This window comes from Amphiura filiformis, chromosome 15, assembly GCF_039555335.1.
Source record: "Amphiura filiformis chromosome 15, Afil_fr2py, whole genome shotgun sequence".
NCBI lineage: Eukaryota > Metazoa > Echinodermata > Ophiuroidea > Amphilepidida > Amphiuridae > Amphiura > Amphiura filiformis.
The window spans coordinates 58,227,065-58,245,254 of record NC_092642.1 but is presented as its reverse complement, the minus strand read 5'-3'; the positions used below and the strand labels follow the sequence as shown (position 1 = coordinate 58,245,254).

Below are 18,190 nucleotides of genomic sequence, written 5' to 3'. Positions count from 1 at the left end.
AATGAATGAGAGAAAACCATAGCCTGTGCACGTTAACGTTGACCTCTATGCGTGTATGCAACAGGTGAATTACAAAGGTTGATTTATACCTTCCCACAAAGCATTGCTCGGAATAACTATAATTTTTTCATTGTTCAAGATCAAGCCCGTACGCAAATTAGCAAAAGTATACAAAAAGTCCCAAAATTATTTTTTTTAAATCATGTTTTTTACGCTTTTTTGGTCAAGAAGGTACAAATTTTGGGAAGAAAGTCCACCATTCACAAAATCCCCCCTTGGAAATAAAGTCTACTTTTTCAAAATCAGCACCCCCCCCAAAAAACAAATCCTGCGTACGGCCTGTGCAAGATACTAATTAAAAGACACACGACTATCAAACATCTAAGCTATTTAAAAAAATATATTAAAATGCAAGTCTCTACTGTTTCAATATTAAAAGATGGGCATTAATCTAAATAAAGAGCAAATCCAAGCAATCCTATTGTTTCAAGTTGTGCAATTATAATCTAATACATAATCTAAACACCAAGAGCAAAATCACGGATAATAACATAATTATATACAATTATAAATATAATAGGTTGTACATAATTGTGTAATCGTGATGTATTGTGGGATAGCTCAAAATTAGATACCTCGGGGCGTACACAAATTTGAAGCAGAAAATTGATTGGGTGAATGCACAGCAATTTGTCTCCAGCTACCTGTTATTATACCAATGACTCACGTTGGCAGACAAAACCATTAACCTGACCTGGTGGTGTCCTGTGAATTGCAACTCAACATATGTGTTAATGGTAATATATTGGAAATGCATCACAATACTTTTCATTGTCAATGAAGCAGCATCCACAGAACTGGTGACAACTTTTTACTTCCTTTTACTGGTGAGTTGAGTTTCTTTCTTTTCTAAAATTAATTTTTATTCCATTTAGTATTATTGTCATTATTGTATTGCTTTTCTCTTTTTGACTTTTGCTTAAGTTTATTTTGCTCATCACATGAAGCATCCGAAACCCAGCGATATTAGAAATAAGAAAAACAAATCCTTATTCTAGATTTAGGTGCTTTCTCGTTATTGGTACCATCATTGGTAGCCTTATTATGTGGTACATTTCCGAGTTAGCTTTTACTTATTTTGTCAATATTATTATGTTGTTACTCTCTGAAAATGTTATGACACACAGTGTGTAGTGTGCTTGTATTGGATGATCCAGGCCTGGATTCCAAGTACAACGTATTCTTCATCTCCTAGTTTCCAAATCTTCCCTTGTGTCTTGTATTCCTGCTTGCCTCTCCCAATCAACCCATGCTACCCAATCGCACTGATAAAGCACTTGCTCAACTTTCAAATGACCTACTAATTCTGGCAAAAACTTATTTTTTAATCTCTCTTTACTCGTAATCTTATTACTTCGGCAGTACGAGTCATAGATCAGGATTTAATACGAAACTACTTGCAAACTTTCAAAGTGCTGCTTGATATTTTTTTTTATAATTCCTCATGAAAGTTCCTCAAATTTGGTAGGACTATAAATGATATATATATACGAAAAATATTGATTTATCCATCACTTGTGTTTTTGCTGGAATCTTGGATAGTGCCTTTGTTATGGGGTCCTACACCCCTCGATAAATTTGTGTCTATTTTTGCGTTTTTAAGTTCTCAAAAACTAATAACACAGTAGTAACAAAAGTTATGTATATTATAGGGGCAAGGAATCCAATTACTACACTGGAATTTCAGTGACCCAAGACAAGCGGTTCGTTATTTATGATCAGAAATAAGGTACCGCTAGGATGTACTTCAATTCCTATCATATATACTGAACCGCTTGTCTTGAGTCACTGAACTTTCAGTGTAGTAATTGGGTTCCTTGCCCCAATAATATACACAACTTTTGTTACCAGTATGTTATTATTTTTTGAGAAAAATGCAAAAAATAGTCACAAATTTACCACAGGGGTGTAGTACCCCCTTAAGTAAAGATTGTCTTCATAGAATGCCTTGTCATGGTACATCTATTTTGCAAAAAGTGATTTTGTTGTCTATTTCCTTATTCCACGTTTGAACAAAAGAATAAGGAAGTTGAAGTACAGCACAATAATTGTTTTCTACATCTGTTTTCTACATATCCTTATTCCACGTTGGAGAATAAGGAAGTTGACAGAACAATCAATCTTTGGTACAACAGTAGACAGTTATGCATATCCCTTTCAGCTCCTTTTTATGTTTATGTTATTATGCAGTTTCCAGTGTTGCACATACACGCTTTTATCCTTACACTTACACTTACCCTGTCATCTCCTACCCCAACCCTAATAACAGTTATTATTACAATCATTACCATGATTCAAACCATTTAAGTGCACCAACCTAAATTCTACCCACCTTAAAACCATTCTTATTAAAGTGAAACTAGAAGTTATTGTTTCACCAAGTTCCTCAATTGTGTATGGTTAATTCCAAGTTGGAACCAGATTATGCGATACAGATTTCTGTATATCGCTATTCAAATCGTTTCTTACAAAAGTTTTGTCCTTTTATTCATAATATAAGTGCAAACTGAAACCTGTAATTTGCCACCGTGAAAATTAAAGTGTTTAGCCATTCATTTGGAATATATTCATAGATCGGTATCAAAGCAAATTGTGTATTCTTACTCTCAATACTAAATCTGATTAATAAAGTAATTTGATCTTGTCAACCAGACTTTATCTTGTTGGAGCAACCAACATTGCGACCGTAACCTACAGTCTTCAGCTGGTTTGTGATTATAAAGTCAAGACTTATAAACATCACAGCACTGTTGAAGACCGTATATTACCGTTACGGTCGCAAAGTTGGTTGCTACAACAAGGTATGTCTAGTTGACATGGCTGATATGAATTTCTTAACCAAGTTAACAATTAAATACAATGATATGGTTATTAACAATACAAATAACTCTCTAATTCCATATGGAATTTTAAAAAAATTACGAGAAATCAATCATAGAAATCAACATTTTTAAACAAAGACATTGGGTGTGTCAGGGTGGGGAACAATATTGACGAATACATAATGTACATGATGAACAAAATAGGGCGGAGATGCATCTATCTATAACATGCTGTTACCATCCAAACACGTGTATCACCATTGATTTATATTAGAAGCCAAAGCAACATCATCATACCCACGGTCTACGTTCAATAACCTTTATATCCATCTGTGTAATATTCACAAGTGGCCTCAATGCTATATAATGTGCGAGTTTCGATACTAATGACACCACACCGGTTTATTCCATACATATAGGGAACTGCGGCCTGTTGAATGAGACTGTCGAGTCAGATCAATTAATACCAGCTGACGATAGCAACCAATATTACTATTTTAATTAATGAATGAAGTTTACGCATGACGGGCGCGGATATAATCATCATACATAATTAATGAAAATAGTTCAAATTTTAGTTACACACATACGTTAATTCATACAAGAGGGGAAAATATTAAATTTTTGAGAAAAACCTACATTTTTGTGCAAAGCATCATTTGAAACAGAAAAAAAACATGAAATAATTTACGGTTCAGCAGATGGTGTATTGCATGTAGTTATTTATCAACACTACCTTTTCTGTTGTATGTGTATAATATTAAGAGTAATATGTACAGTATAGCCTACATGTATATTATATAAGAAATAAAGGGTAATGCAGTATCCTTTACATCCAAATAATGTGTCCGAGGCAGTAAAAACGTAAATAAAGGGGTGAGTTGCAGCCGAACCCTTTATTTAGACATTAAAACGTTTAAATAATGGGTTCTGCTGCGTCTCACCCCTTATTTACATTTTTACTGCCTCGGACACATTATTTGGGTATAAAGGATAATGCATTACCCTTTATTTCTTAAATATACATAGAATATTCAGATTAAAGTGGTCACTGTTTCAAATGCCTTTTAATCTCAGTCCTGTATCAAACTTTAAACCTAATTACTCAGTATACAATAGGACAATAAATAACAAAACAAAATAAATTTAAATTAAAAGTATCAAGTAACACAAAGAAGTACTTTCTGTTTTCATACAAAAATGTGTGAATCAACATTCATTTCCTGGGATTCGTTTCCTGAATAAATCCGGGAATAAATCCTATACCATTTTCAGTAACTTTCCTCTCTAGAGCAGAGCGGACAACTTCATGTTTAGAGTGTGTGGGGAGAGAGATGATCATGGTCGGGGTGGGGTGGGGTGGCGTGTGTGGGGCGGTTAACCGGTTATACATGTGTGTCAGTGGAGAAGTCGTTCTTATCCAAAGCAATTATTGAATGAGCATAACGGTGGTAGGGTTTCCTTAACTGCTTAAAAATGTATTTCAGCGGCAGGTTATAATGGAGTCTCGAACTGGCAGTATAAATAAACGGGAATTGAACCAGTCATATAACATTGTGTTAAGATATATAATTCTCCATTTAATGTCTGCGGCCAATTCTACCCAATATGGCGGAACCATGCAATGGGTGAAATGATACGCAGATACCTGTTGTTTTGTAGATATTTTGTTTACATTATCGTTAAAATGCGGAGGCTTGGTTTCATAATTTACAGTGAAACGCATATTTGACCCGAAAATATGACTATTACATTCAATATGTTCAGTAACTGTGTTGACTTTCTTCAGGGACAAGCATGACAACGTTCATATGACATACGTGAATGCCTTTAAAAACAAAGTGGAGTTTTCGAGACCAATGTAGTGTACATTGGTCCTATTGACATAGTCTATGCATTTTAACCTTCAGTCAATGATCTTGTCAAAATATAATAAGGAATTGCGTGTTACCTATATGTACAAAACAAAATAAAACGTATGTAACTTGGCCCAAGTAGACATTTTTTTTTAATGTTATGTATTTTAATACAAAAGACATATTATTCATGGTGTGTTTGGGATGGATGGGTGTGAGGGTGTTTGCTTATTAAGGGATTATTCGCAAATGTTCATTAACCCTACTACTGAGCCATATTTTGTAACACGAACAACGAAGAGGGGGGTTGTTGCGACCTCCCTTAATTTACAATCATATAAACGTCATATACCATTATATTTGGTACTAATGTAGAGCTATGGGTCTCCTATCCAAAATCAGTACAAACATTCCCCACATAATGTCGGTATGACGTCATAATGTGAGGGCGCCCATGCAAATTTGGGAAATTCTGGCTACTATGGTCATCTTTCTACCCGGGCTTTCTACCCCGGGTATAAAGGAGCTGGGTTCTGGTATTAATGACACCTAACGATCCCCACATCAAACTTTTTATATGACACAAATCAAGCAAAATAGATGTGCAGATTTATAAACTAAATCTATATATGACACAAATCAAGCAAAATAGATGTGCAGATTTATAAACTAAATCTAACTCAGTATTTTAGGAAAAGGTATGTTTACCAACGTATATTGAGTACTATATATTCTTATTTAACATGAGGCAGAATTATTGTTATTTAGTCATTCAATTTATTCTTATTCAGAGTCCGGGTCACACAAATGTGCGTGTTTACTTCCACTCTGCAAAATGTTATTTTTAGTGAATGGCAATACATCGGGAAAGGTTCGGGATTTTTCCTGCTTTATCCTTGAACTATTATTCAATGCAATGAACAGACTCTTTAAATAATTTAACAATTGTCATAATCATGCTTTGTTAGTCGAACACAATACCATCATTGCCACAATATGACCTTATCAAAGATGTTTGACAGCAGTTTATGCTAGTGGTATGTGTTACTCGTGGTACACTGACTGCTAAGGTATTGTAACTTCAGAATTCCCAACAAAATTGCAGTTATTTTCATCACTGTATATCATAAACAAAGACAGATATGTCATAATTAGTATCTTAGTATCAGCAGCCAATATCTGCATCTTTTAGCTCGGATTTAAGACCTCATTTGTTGATATCGGTTAAGAAATAAAGACACAGTGATCCAAATTCCCAAGGAAGATGCAAATCAAGTTCAAGTTGCAAAACGTTACCGGTAAAAACTCGCCCCTGTTTACCGGTAAATAGCGGGGAAGGTCAGTTTCTATTGAGCAGAAATAATCCCTTTACCGTCTTTTTACCGGTAAACGGTCCCAATAGAAACACGCCTAAAGTGGTCTCGGTTAGAGAACGAGCCGTGCTTTCTATTGATTAGAATATTAGAAATTAAAGTCCCATTCAGTGATCCCAGCGTAAGTGTAAAAAAATTTAAAAAATTTATAAATTGCTTAAAAGTGAAGGATAAGTCATTCAAAAGGTCATTTGGTATTTTTGAAATGACAAATTTGGCAAAAAACGAAGAACACAGCACTACTAACGAAGTTGAAGCCCCATTCAAATACATTTAGCTAATTTAGATACTGTCAGTATCTAAATTACAGATTCGTGTAAAATGTATTATTTTGTCTTAAATACACGGCTTTCGGCTGAACCACTCGCATGCTATGTTAGCACATCTATGACAATGACAATGGTACAAAAATCTGAATTTTGATGATTTTTACGATCGTCCGGATGAGCAAATCACTGAATGGGTCTTTAATGTAACTGTTAATTTCGTTTATTTAATTCTCATCCGATTTCAACAAATGAGGTATTAAATAAGAACTAAAGAATACATAAATTACATTGCCTGCTGGTTTTAATTTTACGATATTTATCTTTGTTTAGGATATACAGGGGTAAACATAACTGGTAGATTAATTCTTTTGCATTTGGATAACAGTTGGGTATATTACAGGATCGAATAGTCCGACCAGTAAGATTTTTTTGTCGTAGATCACCCGGCATACACTATCAGGAAACCCAAATAATTCCTAAAATCATCCCATCCTAGACAAATTCGGGCCGAGCTGTTATTGTTTCAAAACCTGATTCTCTTGTGGTAATTTTATAAATGACGCATACAAATTTATAGCGCATGTGCGTTCAAACTTCATTGGCGCTTCCAGTCGACAAAACAGATTTGGACGTGCACAGAGCCAATAAAATATACACTGTAGCAGTACAATCCGTTTTCATTGGGTGAACAAATGCAACCTTCTAACACCTTGTAACCATGACTAATGATGTATTCACCAATGGCGTTAACTCTAGACTTGCATTAATTAAAAGTAAACTTTGCGTGCTAAAACCAAATGGATCTTGAGCGTTGTACTATACGGTACATCAATCCTTCAACAACATGACCAAGGACTACCATTACCAAAAATGGAAAAATCAATCATACTACGTGTTTACAATCGGACTTTTCACGGAAATATTCATGGGATGGATAGAACACTAACACCAAACCACTTCTATCTACCAAGACATACCTCTGACTACAGAACCTGGATTGGGCACAACTTTCCTACCTAGCTACCTCTCTCATGTCTGCTTAAACCTACCACCCACTTTCCCGAAGCTTCTCCCAACCTCAATGTGGCATTCCAGGCTCTGTGTCCGGGTCCGTGATGTGGCACGCATTTGACGACCGTTCATCTTTATTCTATCATTGACAGGTATTCATCAAGAAGCTAACGAATGATGGCGTCATCTTCAACCTATGTGATGTTATGTTTGTTATCCTGCGTAAGTCTTAATTTCGCCTTGACTAATAAAGAAGCTGGGATGTTTGAATCTCACGAAATCAACGTTATTCGAGGATCCGATGTTCATGGGCGTGTTGCGGTCAGTATCAAAGGTTCCGACGGTACCCACACTCTTAAAAGTAACGGCATTCCCGATCACGCGATAGATGCACATGATCGAATCAAGGAACAAAAGTTCAGAATGAAGTTTCCACAGAATCCTACACTTAATGACAAGCCAACATGCTTACCCGCAAGCTCCATCGTTGGATTCGCAATCAACGGTGTCCCAATTTTCAGTCCTTTTGACAAAAACAGTAAGAATGTGAATGTTGGACTCAAGGCGAAGTCATGCCAAGGTCGCACAGGTAAAGATGGTGTATATTTCTACGCGCAACTTCCTAATAGATGCAGTACTTTTACCTCTGGATATCAAGGACATGATCCGTATTCAATCTATGGCGTGGCTGCCGATGGATTCCCTATCTATGGGCCTGGCCTGGGCGAGATAACCAATGCGGACTTGGATCCCTGTCATGGAAAAATGGTTGATGGACAATATAGGTATTATATGACCGATGAATGGCCGTATATATTAGGGTGTTTCAGAGGAACCCCAGTAGATGTAGATGGTGCTCCAACAGGAAAAAACGTATGCAAGTTTGCATGTAATAAACGCTCTAAATTTAACGACACCGAATGCAAGGATGACTTTCCAATAATACATAAAGAACTATAACAACATTGTTGGAACATTTCAAGAATAGAAATTAGAAATTGCATCTATACTATGATCAGGTCGTAATAGGCGAGAATTATTCTGTTTTTGTTACTGCGCAAGTCAATTAAGTCCTAACTTACACCCGCGTAAATTCACGAAAGCGCGCGTCAGTCATGCAATACTCAAAGTGAAGTTTGCGCGGTGCTGCGCCTGATTGTGTGTACGCCATTCTATATCAATCCACGATGTTATGAGTCCCGCCTATTACCATTACGAGCTGATTAGAGTATATAAGCATTAATTTTAGCTGCAGATCTAGTCACTGGTGCAATTTTAGTAGTTAGCTCCACATGTTTCAAATATGTTTCATTAAATTGAGAGCGAATATTTGCATTTATTTCATACACTCTTAGATAGTGAGAAACAATCAGGGCAAACGTTAAACAATGACAGACGTATATATTGATTGCGTACAGAGGATGATTTAAGCACTTCCCACCACGCCACTGTGTTGACTTGCGGTTAGCACAGCTGTGTGAGTGAACATGACATGACTGCTCGCACATTTGCATTGACGGCCATGGTTAAATTTGAATTTGGACTGATATATTTACAATAAAAACGCATTCACAATGCTGGTCGATTTCACATTTTATGTTACCTACAGAAGGTGTGAATTATCCTTCATGCATACATCACTTCAGATCTGAAATCGACCAACTAATAATGACACACGCACAATTCTTAAACAACGTCTTTTGCACAGAATTCAATGGGATTTGAAAAGTAAAGTGGCAGTTGAAACTCTGGTGATAACACGTTTGCAGTGCATGATGGGGCTTCCTTAAATCATCCTCTGGATTGCGTACTACTCGCCGTGCTTTCGGACGAGTTCGTGTTACGTAGAATTTATTCATTTTCCTTGTGGGTTGATGCATTTTTTTCTATAAAAAAAATAGCAAAAACCACGGGATCTTTTTCTCGTGTATGAAATAGGTTAATAACTGCGTATTACTTGTTGCTCGAGAAATTGTACAAACTAAGACTTGTACTTAGATGTTGATGCGTCTAATGCACTACCCAATGTGGTGTCGTGCATTAGACGCATCAACATTTCAGTTCGCGTGCATTATTTTGTACAAGTTACTCTGAACAAGTAATACGCATAAACATAATAGATCGAAAATGACAATTTTCTAACGTTTTAAAACTACATATGGTTTCAATATAGGAATTGGCAATGTATTCATTGTTTTAATTTAAGGGGGTACTACACCCCTGGCCAATTTTGTGCCTATTTTTGCATTTTTCTCAAAAATTATAGCGCATTAGTGACAAGTAAGATATGTATATTATAGGAGCAAGGACTACAACTGCTGCACTGAAAATTCAGCAACTCAAGGCAATTAGTTATTGATTTATTAATCAAATATTGGTTTTCCCTCATTTTTGACTGTAACTCCACAACTGTTGTCTGTGCTGAAATAAAAATTTCCAGTGCAGTAATTGTAGTCCTTGCCCCTATAATATACATATCTTACTTGTCACCAATGCGCTATTAATTTTGAGAAAAATGCAAAAATAGGCACACAATTGGGCAGGGGTGTAGTACCCCCTTAACAGTAAAATGACGTGCATCTAAATTAATTCAAATATTCTGAAACTTAAAAAAAATGCTGCAAATATTTATAGTAAACTAAAATCTCATTTTTTAAAGTGATTACTATGCACAGAATGTTACAGGTTGATGTAAATTATAGATGGGTACTTTACATTTTACTGTAAAATTTAGAATATGCAATTTTATACTTTTCTCATAATTTGAGAGAGTGTTAATAATAAAATTAAATTTCACACAAATACAGTATTTATATTTTTTATATTGTAATAGTTATTCATTATTTTTACAATTTAGTACTCACATATAAAACTGGCCATTAATTAAAAAGATCACAAGAACACTTTGATCCAGTTAAAATATATTTTATATGAAACGCAATACCGTAAATATTCGCCTAATTGCGCACATGGCCTCATTTTTTTACACATTTTGGGGCACTTTCAGTTTGTGCGTAAAATTCCAGTTATGTCAACATGGTCATGGGAGTCCATGCGCCATTACAGACCCATTCAGTGATCCCAACGCAAGAGTAAAAAAATTCAAATTATTTATAAATTGCTTAAAAGTGAAGGATAAGTCATTCAAATTGTCCTTTGGTATTTTTGGAATGACAAATTTAGCAAGAAAACAGCAGTACTGACTGACGAAGTTGAAGCCCCATTCAAAAGCATGTAGCTAATTTAGATACTGTCAGTATCTAAATTACAGATTCGTGTAAAATGTCTAGTTTTGTCTTAAATACACAGCTTTTGGCTGAACCACTCGCAGGCTATGTTAGACATCTATGACAATGACAAAGGCACAAAAACTGAATTTTGACAGTTTTTACGAACGTCCGGATGAGCAACTCACTGAATGGGCCTTTACGCGAATCTTTACGGTACTAGTATTTACCTTAATGTACACCGGTTAATAAAAGTGTCTTACTACGAATTTAGCCCAGCAAACACAAAACGTTTTCGACATCATTCGCAAAAGGTTATAAAAGGTTATAAAACGTTTTCATAACATTAAATAACATTTGGTGGTAATTTACTGCACAGCAAACACAAATGTTTTACAGAAAACATTTAAATGTCGGGTTATATAAAGGGTATAAAAACGTTTTAATAACATTCCAAAAACATTTTTGAAAACAAATCATTCTAAACAGAATGTTATTTTGGGGTTGAAAAATATTTTGCAAAAAATGTTTGCCCAAAATATTTACAATAACGTTTTTAAAATGTTTTCACGACCTTTATATAACCCGACATTTAAATGTTATTAAAACGTTTTGTAAAAAACATTTTAAGTACATTTCTGTGTTTGCTGGGTGCAAATATTTTAACATAATGTTATTTAAGTGTTGACAAAATATTTGGCCAAAAATGATTGCAAAAATATTGTTGTAGTGTGTTTTCATACAAAACATTTTAAAACGATTTTATGACCTTTATATAACCCGACATTTTAATGTTATTAAAACGTTTTTACCTAAACCAAAACCCAAAATATAACTTATTTAAAACGTTTTAAAACGTGCTGGGAAGGCTAACAAGACTAGTATAATTGTATCGTTTTCGAGAATACCGGGCCTTTTACACTTAAATAAATATATTTTGTAATAAATACTTTGTAGAGGATTGAAAGGAGTTTTGACAAGCTTGTTCAAGGTAATCTGGTAATAATTCCAATGTATAGTGAGAATAATGATTATGATTATTATTACTTAATAACGATATGCAACAATGACTATGGGATATAGAAAACTATTTATAAATGTTTTATTTAATGTTTAAATATAAATTTAAAATTATTATCAAATACTTAGAATTTAACTATGATATCTAGTGTATACGTACCGGTATTCATCAGACATACTCTTTAAAACAGGAAGACATTAACAAGAAGGAGATAGTAAGCTTAGCTATTGTTTAATATTGACAAATTTAGATGGGGAAATAAAGTTTAGAGCACTGTGTTACCTTTGTCATTGTTTGTTTTTTCATTATGAATCGTTATAACGATACAAATTTGAATAGTCAGTTGTCATTTGTGAACATTATTTGAGGGGGCATTGTAAAAAGGGCAATTTTACAAATATGTTTTAATCTGCTCCTTCCCACTAAAGTATTCTTCGTGTTTTACAGCATTTCCATTGTATTGTTTTCAGTCTTTGATAAAATCCACAAACAATATTTGGAAATTTGCTCCTACACCTGTACATTGTTAAAACATGTTCGTGTTTTATACAGTTTACGGGGTTTTTTTAAATTTAACAGCAACTTGCCGGCTTTTTGTTTGTTTTGTTTTGGTTTTTACTACATCCCTCCAAAATATACGTATTAGCTGTAAAACTACAGATTTATCAAAAATTCTGTACAAAAACGGAAATGTTTCAGGTTTTTAACGGAAGTCTGATGAAAACAAAAACTGCTGTTTCTCCGTTTCAAACCAGAACAAATCTGTGGAAAAATTCAAAAGCGTTATGTAAAAAAACACTGTAGCAAAAACCGGAAACAGAAACTTTGCTTATGGCTAAAGCTTAAATAAAACAATAGATCAACTTTCAATTTCAGCCCCGTTGTGATGCCTGAAGTATTGCGAATAAAATTGTAAGGTTTTTCCGTCCTTTGAAGTCAATACTCTCATCTGCTAATAACTTTTAGAGTATTTTCTTTCATAATGTGCAAGTTGTGTTTGAACTCGAACACATTACTTGGATATGATAATACATGTATACAGTGATTAACATGATTACGTGGAATTATTGTTTCTATAATCTTTTCACCGTTTACATGTCATGCATTGGTGTATTATCCTTTATTCTGATGTTTGTGGGCTAAGTTCGTCCATCATGAAAATGTTGAATAAGCTAAACTGAGCAGAACTGATTCTTCGAAACTGGATTATTTTCACTGAAGGAATCAATGTCAGAGTTCTCACACCGTGCATTCATTTGTTATATATTTGACAGAAATGACGGTGGATACCAATTATTCGGACGACACTCTTCGGATGAAGATCGCAATAACTGTGGTTATACTTTAAGTGTTGTCGAGTGTGCAGACCACCTTTGCTTTGATATATCAAGAAATAGCTTGACATACATCGCGTACAGAATCGTTGCCTTTTTAAGTTGTATCATTGACAGAACTGACAAGTGACTCAACTGGACTGAATCACCATCGGAGCCTGAATTTTCATCATGAAGATTGTTGGATACCTAGCTAGTGTTTGTTGCATGGTGCTAGTCATACAACCTGTCAATAGTTTAACAAGCGGAGAAGCATCCTGGTTTGAATCTGAAGAACTTATAGTTACATCTGATCCGGACTTCTACGGTTCTGTAGGGTATCCTTCCCTAACAATGCTGGCACACGTACCCTTCGGAGCAATGGCATTCCAGATCATACTCTAGGCGCTATCCCAAGCGATATTAAACCGTACCAAGTTTCAAGACAAACTTTCTCGGTGACATTTCCGCAAAACCCTACTATGAATGATGAGCCTACCTGTCTGCCAGCGAACTCAATAATAGGCTTTGCTACCAATGGTGTCGCAATATTCAGTCCTTTTGACGAAAACAGTAACGATCTCAATGATGTCGATTATGGCGTCAACTGCCAGGGTCGTACAGCGGTCGGGGGCATCTATTATTATGCGAGAGTTCCTGATGAATGCAGTACTTTCACGCCAGATTATCGTGGTCATGATCCAAGCAGAATATACGGAGTAGCAATAGATGGTTTTCCTATCTACGGACCAGGACAAGGGGACACAAAAATAACCAACGCTGACTTGGACGCATGTCATGGTAAAATGGTTGATGGACAGTATCGGTACTATATGACTGATGAATGGCCATACGTGTTAGGTTGTTTTAGAGGAACACCAAAACAAGTAACAGGCGCACCTGCTCCATCAACCGTGTGCAAGTTTGCATGTAACAAACTTGTAACATCAAACAATATTTTCTGTCACGATGATTTTCCAGTTATCAGTACAACGAAGAATCCGGATATAAATCAAATTAAAATTGGACTTACAGAACTGGAAATATCAAAATTTTCATCACGTGGAATTCTTGAATCCAATACTATGGAAATGGGATTCGTAAATATCAACATTGGTCAAGATTCGCTGACTTTCTCAAGCAACGGAATTCCAGACCATTATATTAGGAACTACACAAACGGATCTTTTCACAAACTGGTTAGACACAACTTTACAGTGTCTTTTCCAAGATTTCCAGAATTTCTAACACAACCAAGATGTATTCCATCTAATGACATCATTGGGTTTGCCACCAATGGTGTGCCCATATTTAGCCCTTTTGACGCTGAAGGTAATGACATCAACGCAAATGGTACATTTGACGGCTGTAATGGTCGAACAAACGAAGTAGGAATTTACCATTATACACAATTATCCGACTGTCTTTATAATACAGAATCAGGAGACAATGAAATCTTTGGCGTTGCTTTGGACGGGTTTCCTATTTATGGACCAGGGAATTCGAACATCACGAATAAAGATTTAGATGTATGTCATGGGCGACTTGAGCCTAATGGACAATACAAATATTTTGTGACAAAGGAATTTCCATATATATTGGGATGTTTTCGTGGGGCTCCTCAGGATGTAGAAATCAACGGAAAGACGCAAACGCAAAGTTCATCGGACTGTGTATACGCCTGCAATACAAATGGAACTACGCCTGAATCGGATAGAACGTTTTGTGTGAATTCACAACAGTACTTTCTATTGTATATTATTATAGGAGTAGCAGTGTTTCTAAGTTTAATCTTGATAGTTCTGCTTGTATTTATTCTGGTAAAATGCGCCCAGAGAAAAAGAAGCTGTTGTTCGTATATTAGATGTTTTTCATGTACAGACTGTTTTTCGTGCAAAGAAGATGATGAAGAATCTCATTATCATTTATAATATCCTTCTCTATAAATAACATGAAACACTTTTCAAAATACGTGACTTTCTAGTGCAAAAAATATACCTATACTTTCAAATTGAAAACCATAAAAGAAATACCGTAATGCTCGAATGCAAGCTCATAAGTGCTGGCAAAAAAAACAGTTCAAAAAAGTTGAAACTGACGTTCATCACAGGAATTGAATTTTTGATGTGTGATATATATATATGTCCTCATCATAATCAAGGTTGTGCCGTAACTAATTATAGGTTTCCAAAGGCAAAATGTTTAGATTTTTCACAATGCCCTCCAAATAACCGATGCGCAGTTATTAACCTCTAAATTACATGTTTTGACCTCCTCCAAATTCACGAATCAGGAAGATTAATTTAATGAGCGCAGAAAACATTTTCTTCCATGGACACTGAATACAAGTCAATAGGGCTTTGCTGCAACTTTCAAATCTTGATATGCTTTCATTTAAATGTACGCTGTGACATCAATATTGGGACTATTGCAACAAATGGGGTGTCATGAATGCGCAGAAATAGTTCTGCTTTGACTGCATAATCCAAATCTGGCATACAATCAACCGTTTAGGAATAATGGCCATTATTTTAAGGGGTAATTACTTTTTGGTAAATGTTTACTTCCTAACCCGACCCATTGAAATTACCTCCAGTTGGTTTGTGATGTTTTCCTTAAAAGGAAATTTGCTGAGTCGTACAATACTATGTTATATTTATTGTTCTGTAATATTATACTTGTAAAATATGTAAGCTAGAAAACGCCAAAACAATCTTCTGAAGCTTTAACAATCTTTAATAAACACAAATGAAAGTCCCACGTTTGTAAAGACGAAGAGCACATGGGAAAATAGCAGAACAACTTAGGACATCCCTCAACCGAGGATATCCACGGTTCCATTTACTTACCAGCATGTTTCAAATAATATCAAAATGATAAGAACAAATTGCGATTATGTCTGAGTAGGAAAGTATAACTTCTGATGGGTGCCAGTTTGGAGCCTAGTTTAAGGTGAACAAAGTCCTCTGTTATGCGACCGATACGCATTCAATTTTATTGGGCAATATCAAAGACTCTAGATACAAAATCTACCATTGTGCACTGTTAATTATCATGTGTACAGTGCACAGTGGTATATTTTGTACCTAGGGCCTTTGATATTGTCCAATAAAATTGAATATGTATTGGCCTCATTTGATAGGGAAACGTTGTATAGCTCCTCGGTTGCAGGTCTTTATGTGTGGGGGTGTGTGTGTGTGTGTGTGCAAGTTTTATTTGCACATTTCCTGCAGCTTGATAAATGTACATTAATTTAATTGGACACTGAACGTTGTACGGGTACCTTACGTTCAAATTATATTCAAATATGACAAATGTATTGAAGTAAATAGAATAATATTGATACAAGAAATATTAAACTAATTTAATTATTTAAGTATATATCACTTATATTTTCCTAAACTTATGCTTATATATCACATAGGCTATTATTATTTATTATCTCAAGTTTATTATTGTATTATATTTGTATAATAAACAGAATTATAGAACAGTGCTGATATAAAACAAGTTCCCAAAGAACACGCTAAAAGAGGCCAAATACCTCAAGTTAGTAATACGAGTATAAATATATACGACAAACTCATTTTTTTATCTTAGCAATGTGCTTAGCAAGAATTAGATGTTATACAAATTGTCCCAAACAAATCTTAAAACTCGGATGGCGAATAATATTAGAAAAACGGTGAAACCTTTATGAGGAATTTTGTACCATCAAGAAGAATAAGCAACGTTAAAAATATGTAGTTTGGGTAGGAAATTAGTGAAGGAATTTAAATATAAATACAAGATTTGGTGTAAAATCCAACATTTTGGAGAAAATATTTTTCAAAAACCCAAAAAACACAACATTTTGCCTCGTGGTGTTTTTTTTTGACAAAATCAAAATTTCACTTTTGTGGGGTTTTTTGGGTTTTTTTTTAATTTGGACACTCCATTATTCCATTAAGCCCGTTTTAGGTTGTGGATACTGGCCTGGTTTTTTTGAATTTTTGACCAAATAAGGTCAAAGAAATGACTTTTTGGGTCAATATTTATTTTTTGATTGAAGCATAAAATGTATTCTAGACTAACTATTAAAGAGAAATTAAGTTCATAATATTAACAGTATAAACCCAACAAAGGCAAAACGTTTTCGACATCATTCGCAAAAGGTTAGAAAAGGCCGACAGAAAACGTTTAAATATCGGTATAAAACGTTTTCATAACATTCAAAAACATTTGCTGATAACCTACTGCAAATATTCTGGCATAATGTTATTTAAGTGTCGACAAAATATTTGGCAAACAATATTTTAAATATTGTTGTAGTGTGTTTTCATACAAAACGTTTTAAAACGTATCCATGACCTTTATATAACCCGACATTAATGTTATTAAAACGTTTTTATCTAAACCAAAAACCAAAGTTTAACATTTTTGTGTTTGCTGGGAAGCTTGGACATTCTTCTTTATCGAACACTTTCAAGATACCCAATCGGTGTTTCTAAAATAATTTGCCATCCTTGTGTTAAGGTTTTATGGGAACCCTGTATACTTGGACTACCAAGTCGTGTTTTGTTGTTGTTGTTGTAATAATACACAAACCGGAAATAAAGAATTATAAAAACACATAAAGTCCGTGGTTTTTAAGTGTCCAATTACCTTGGTATGGAATAGCATAAAAGCATCTTGCGAAAGGAAGATAATTTTGCTTTACCAAGAAAAACAATATTATTTTCTGTCTCATAATACCATGCACCCATCTTGAATTCCATCTTGCCTATCAATAAACGGTGACTTGGCGTCAAGATAAATTTGAAGCGTAAAAACGTTAAAACGCTTTGTTAAGGTTCTCTATAAAATTGCATTTTAACGTTTTAATTAGCGCTAAATAAGAATGAACAAACTCTTTGAATATAAACCAGATTGTATTTATTACGTTCTTTGTTAACAATTCACTTAAAGCTTAATAATGCAAAACTAAAATCTCATTTTTTGTGTCCGACGCGACGTCAACCTCAAAATAATATTCGTGTTGCCTCTCAAATAATAATTTCTAAAATTGTGTCTACTTTCTGTAAAATATCAAATCATTGTAACTTTGTAGGTAATAAAAGGATGAACTTAGTATACTAGTATTTGCGAACTTACTATACAGAATATAGATAGTAGTCAAGCGTAGCCATTTGTTGTCAATGTTAGAAGGTTAATGGATATTTTTACCAAAACTTCAAAACCTCTTGCCATTACGTACTG

General features: G+C 34.6%; 3 protein-coding genes across 3 annotated transcripts in view; all 3 read left to right on the top strand.

The window, feature by feature from the left end:
- The first annotated feature begins 694 nt into the window (after positions 1 to 694).
- LOC140171883 (uncharacterized) overlaps positions 695 to 18,190 on the top strand; it is a 32,032-nt gene continuing 14,536 nt past the window's right edge. The window contains exon 1 of the mRNA XM_072195225.1: positions 695 to 887. The gene's annotated coding sequence lies outside the window, so the exon portion shown is untranslated. The remainder of the gene's footprint in view (positions 888 to 18,190) is intronic.
- On the top strand, positions 5,736 to 8,802 carry LOC140171884 (uncharacterized). Its single transcript, XM_072195226.1, has 2 exons — positions 5,736 to 5,808; positions 7,544 to 8,802. Exon 2 carries the CDS (start codon positions 7,566 to 7,568, stop codon positions 8,349 to 8,351), a length of 786 nt encoding a protein of 261 aa, XP_072051327.1. The 5' UTR covers positions 5,736 to 5,808; positions 7,544 to 7,565; the 3' UTR covers positions 8,352 to 8,802.
- On the top strand, positions 13,435 to 14,883 carry LOC140171069 (uncharacterized). Its single transcript, XM_072194243.1, has one exon. The coding sequence runs from the start codon at positions 13,435 to 13,437 to the stop codon at positions 14,881 to 14,883; it is 1,449 nt and encodes a 482-aa protein (XP_072050344.1).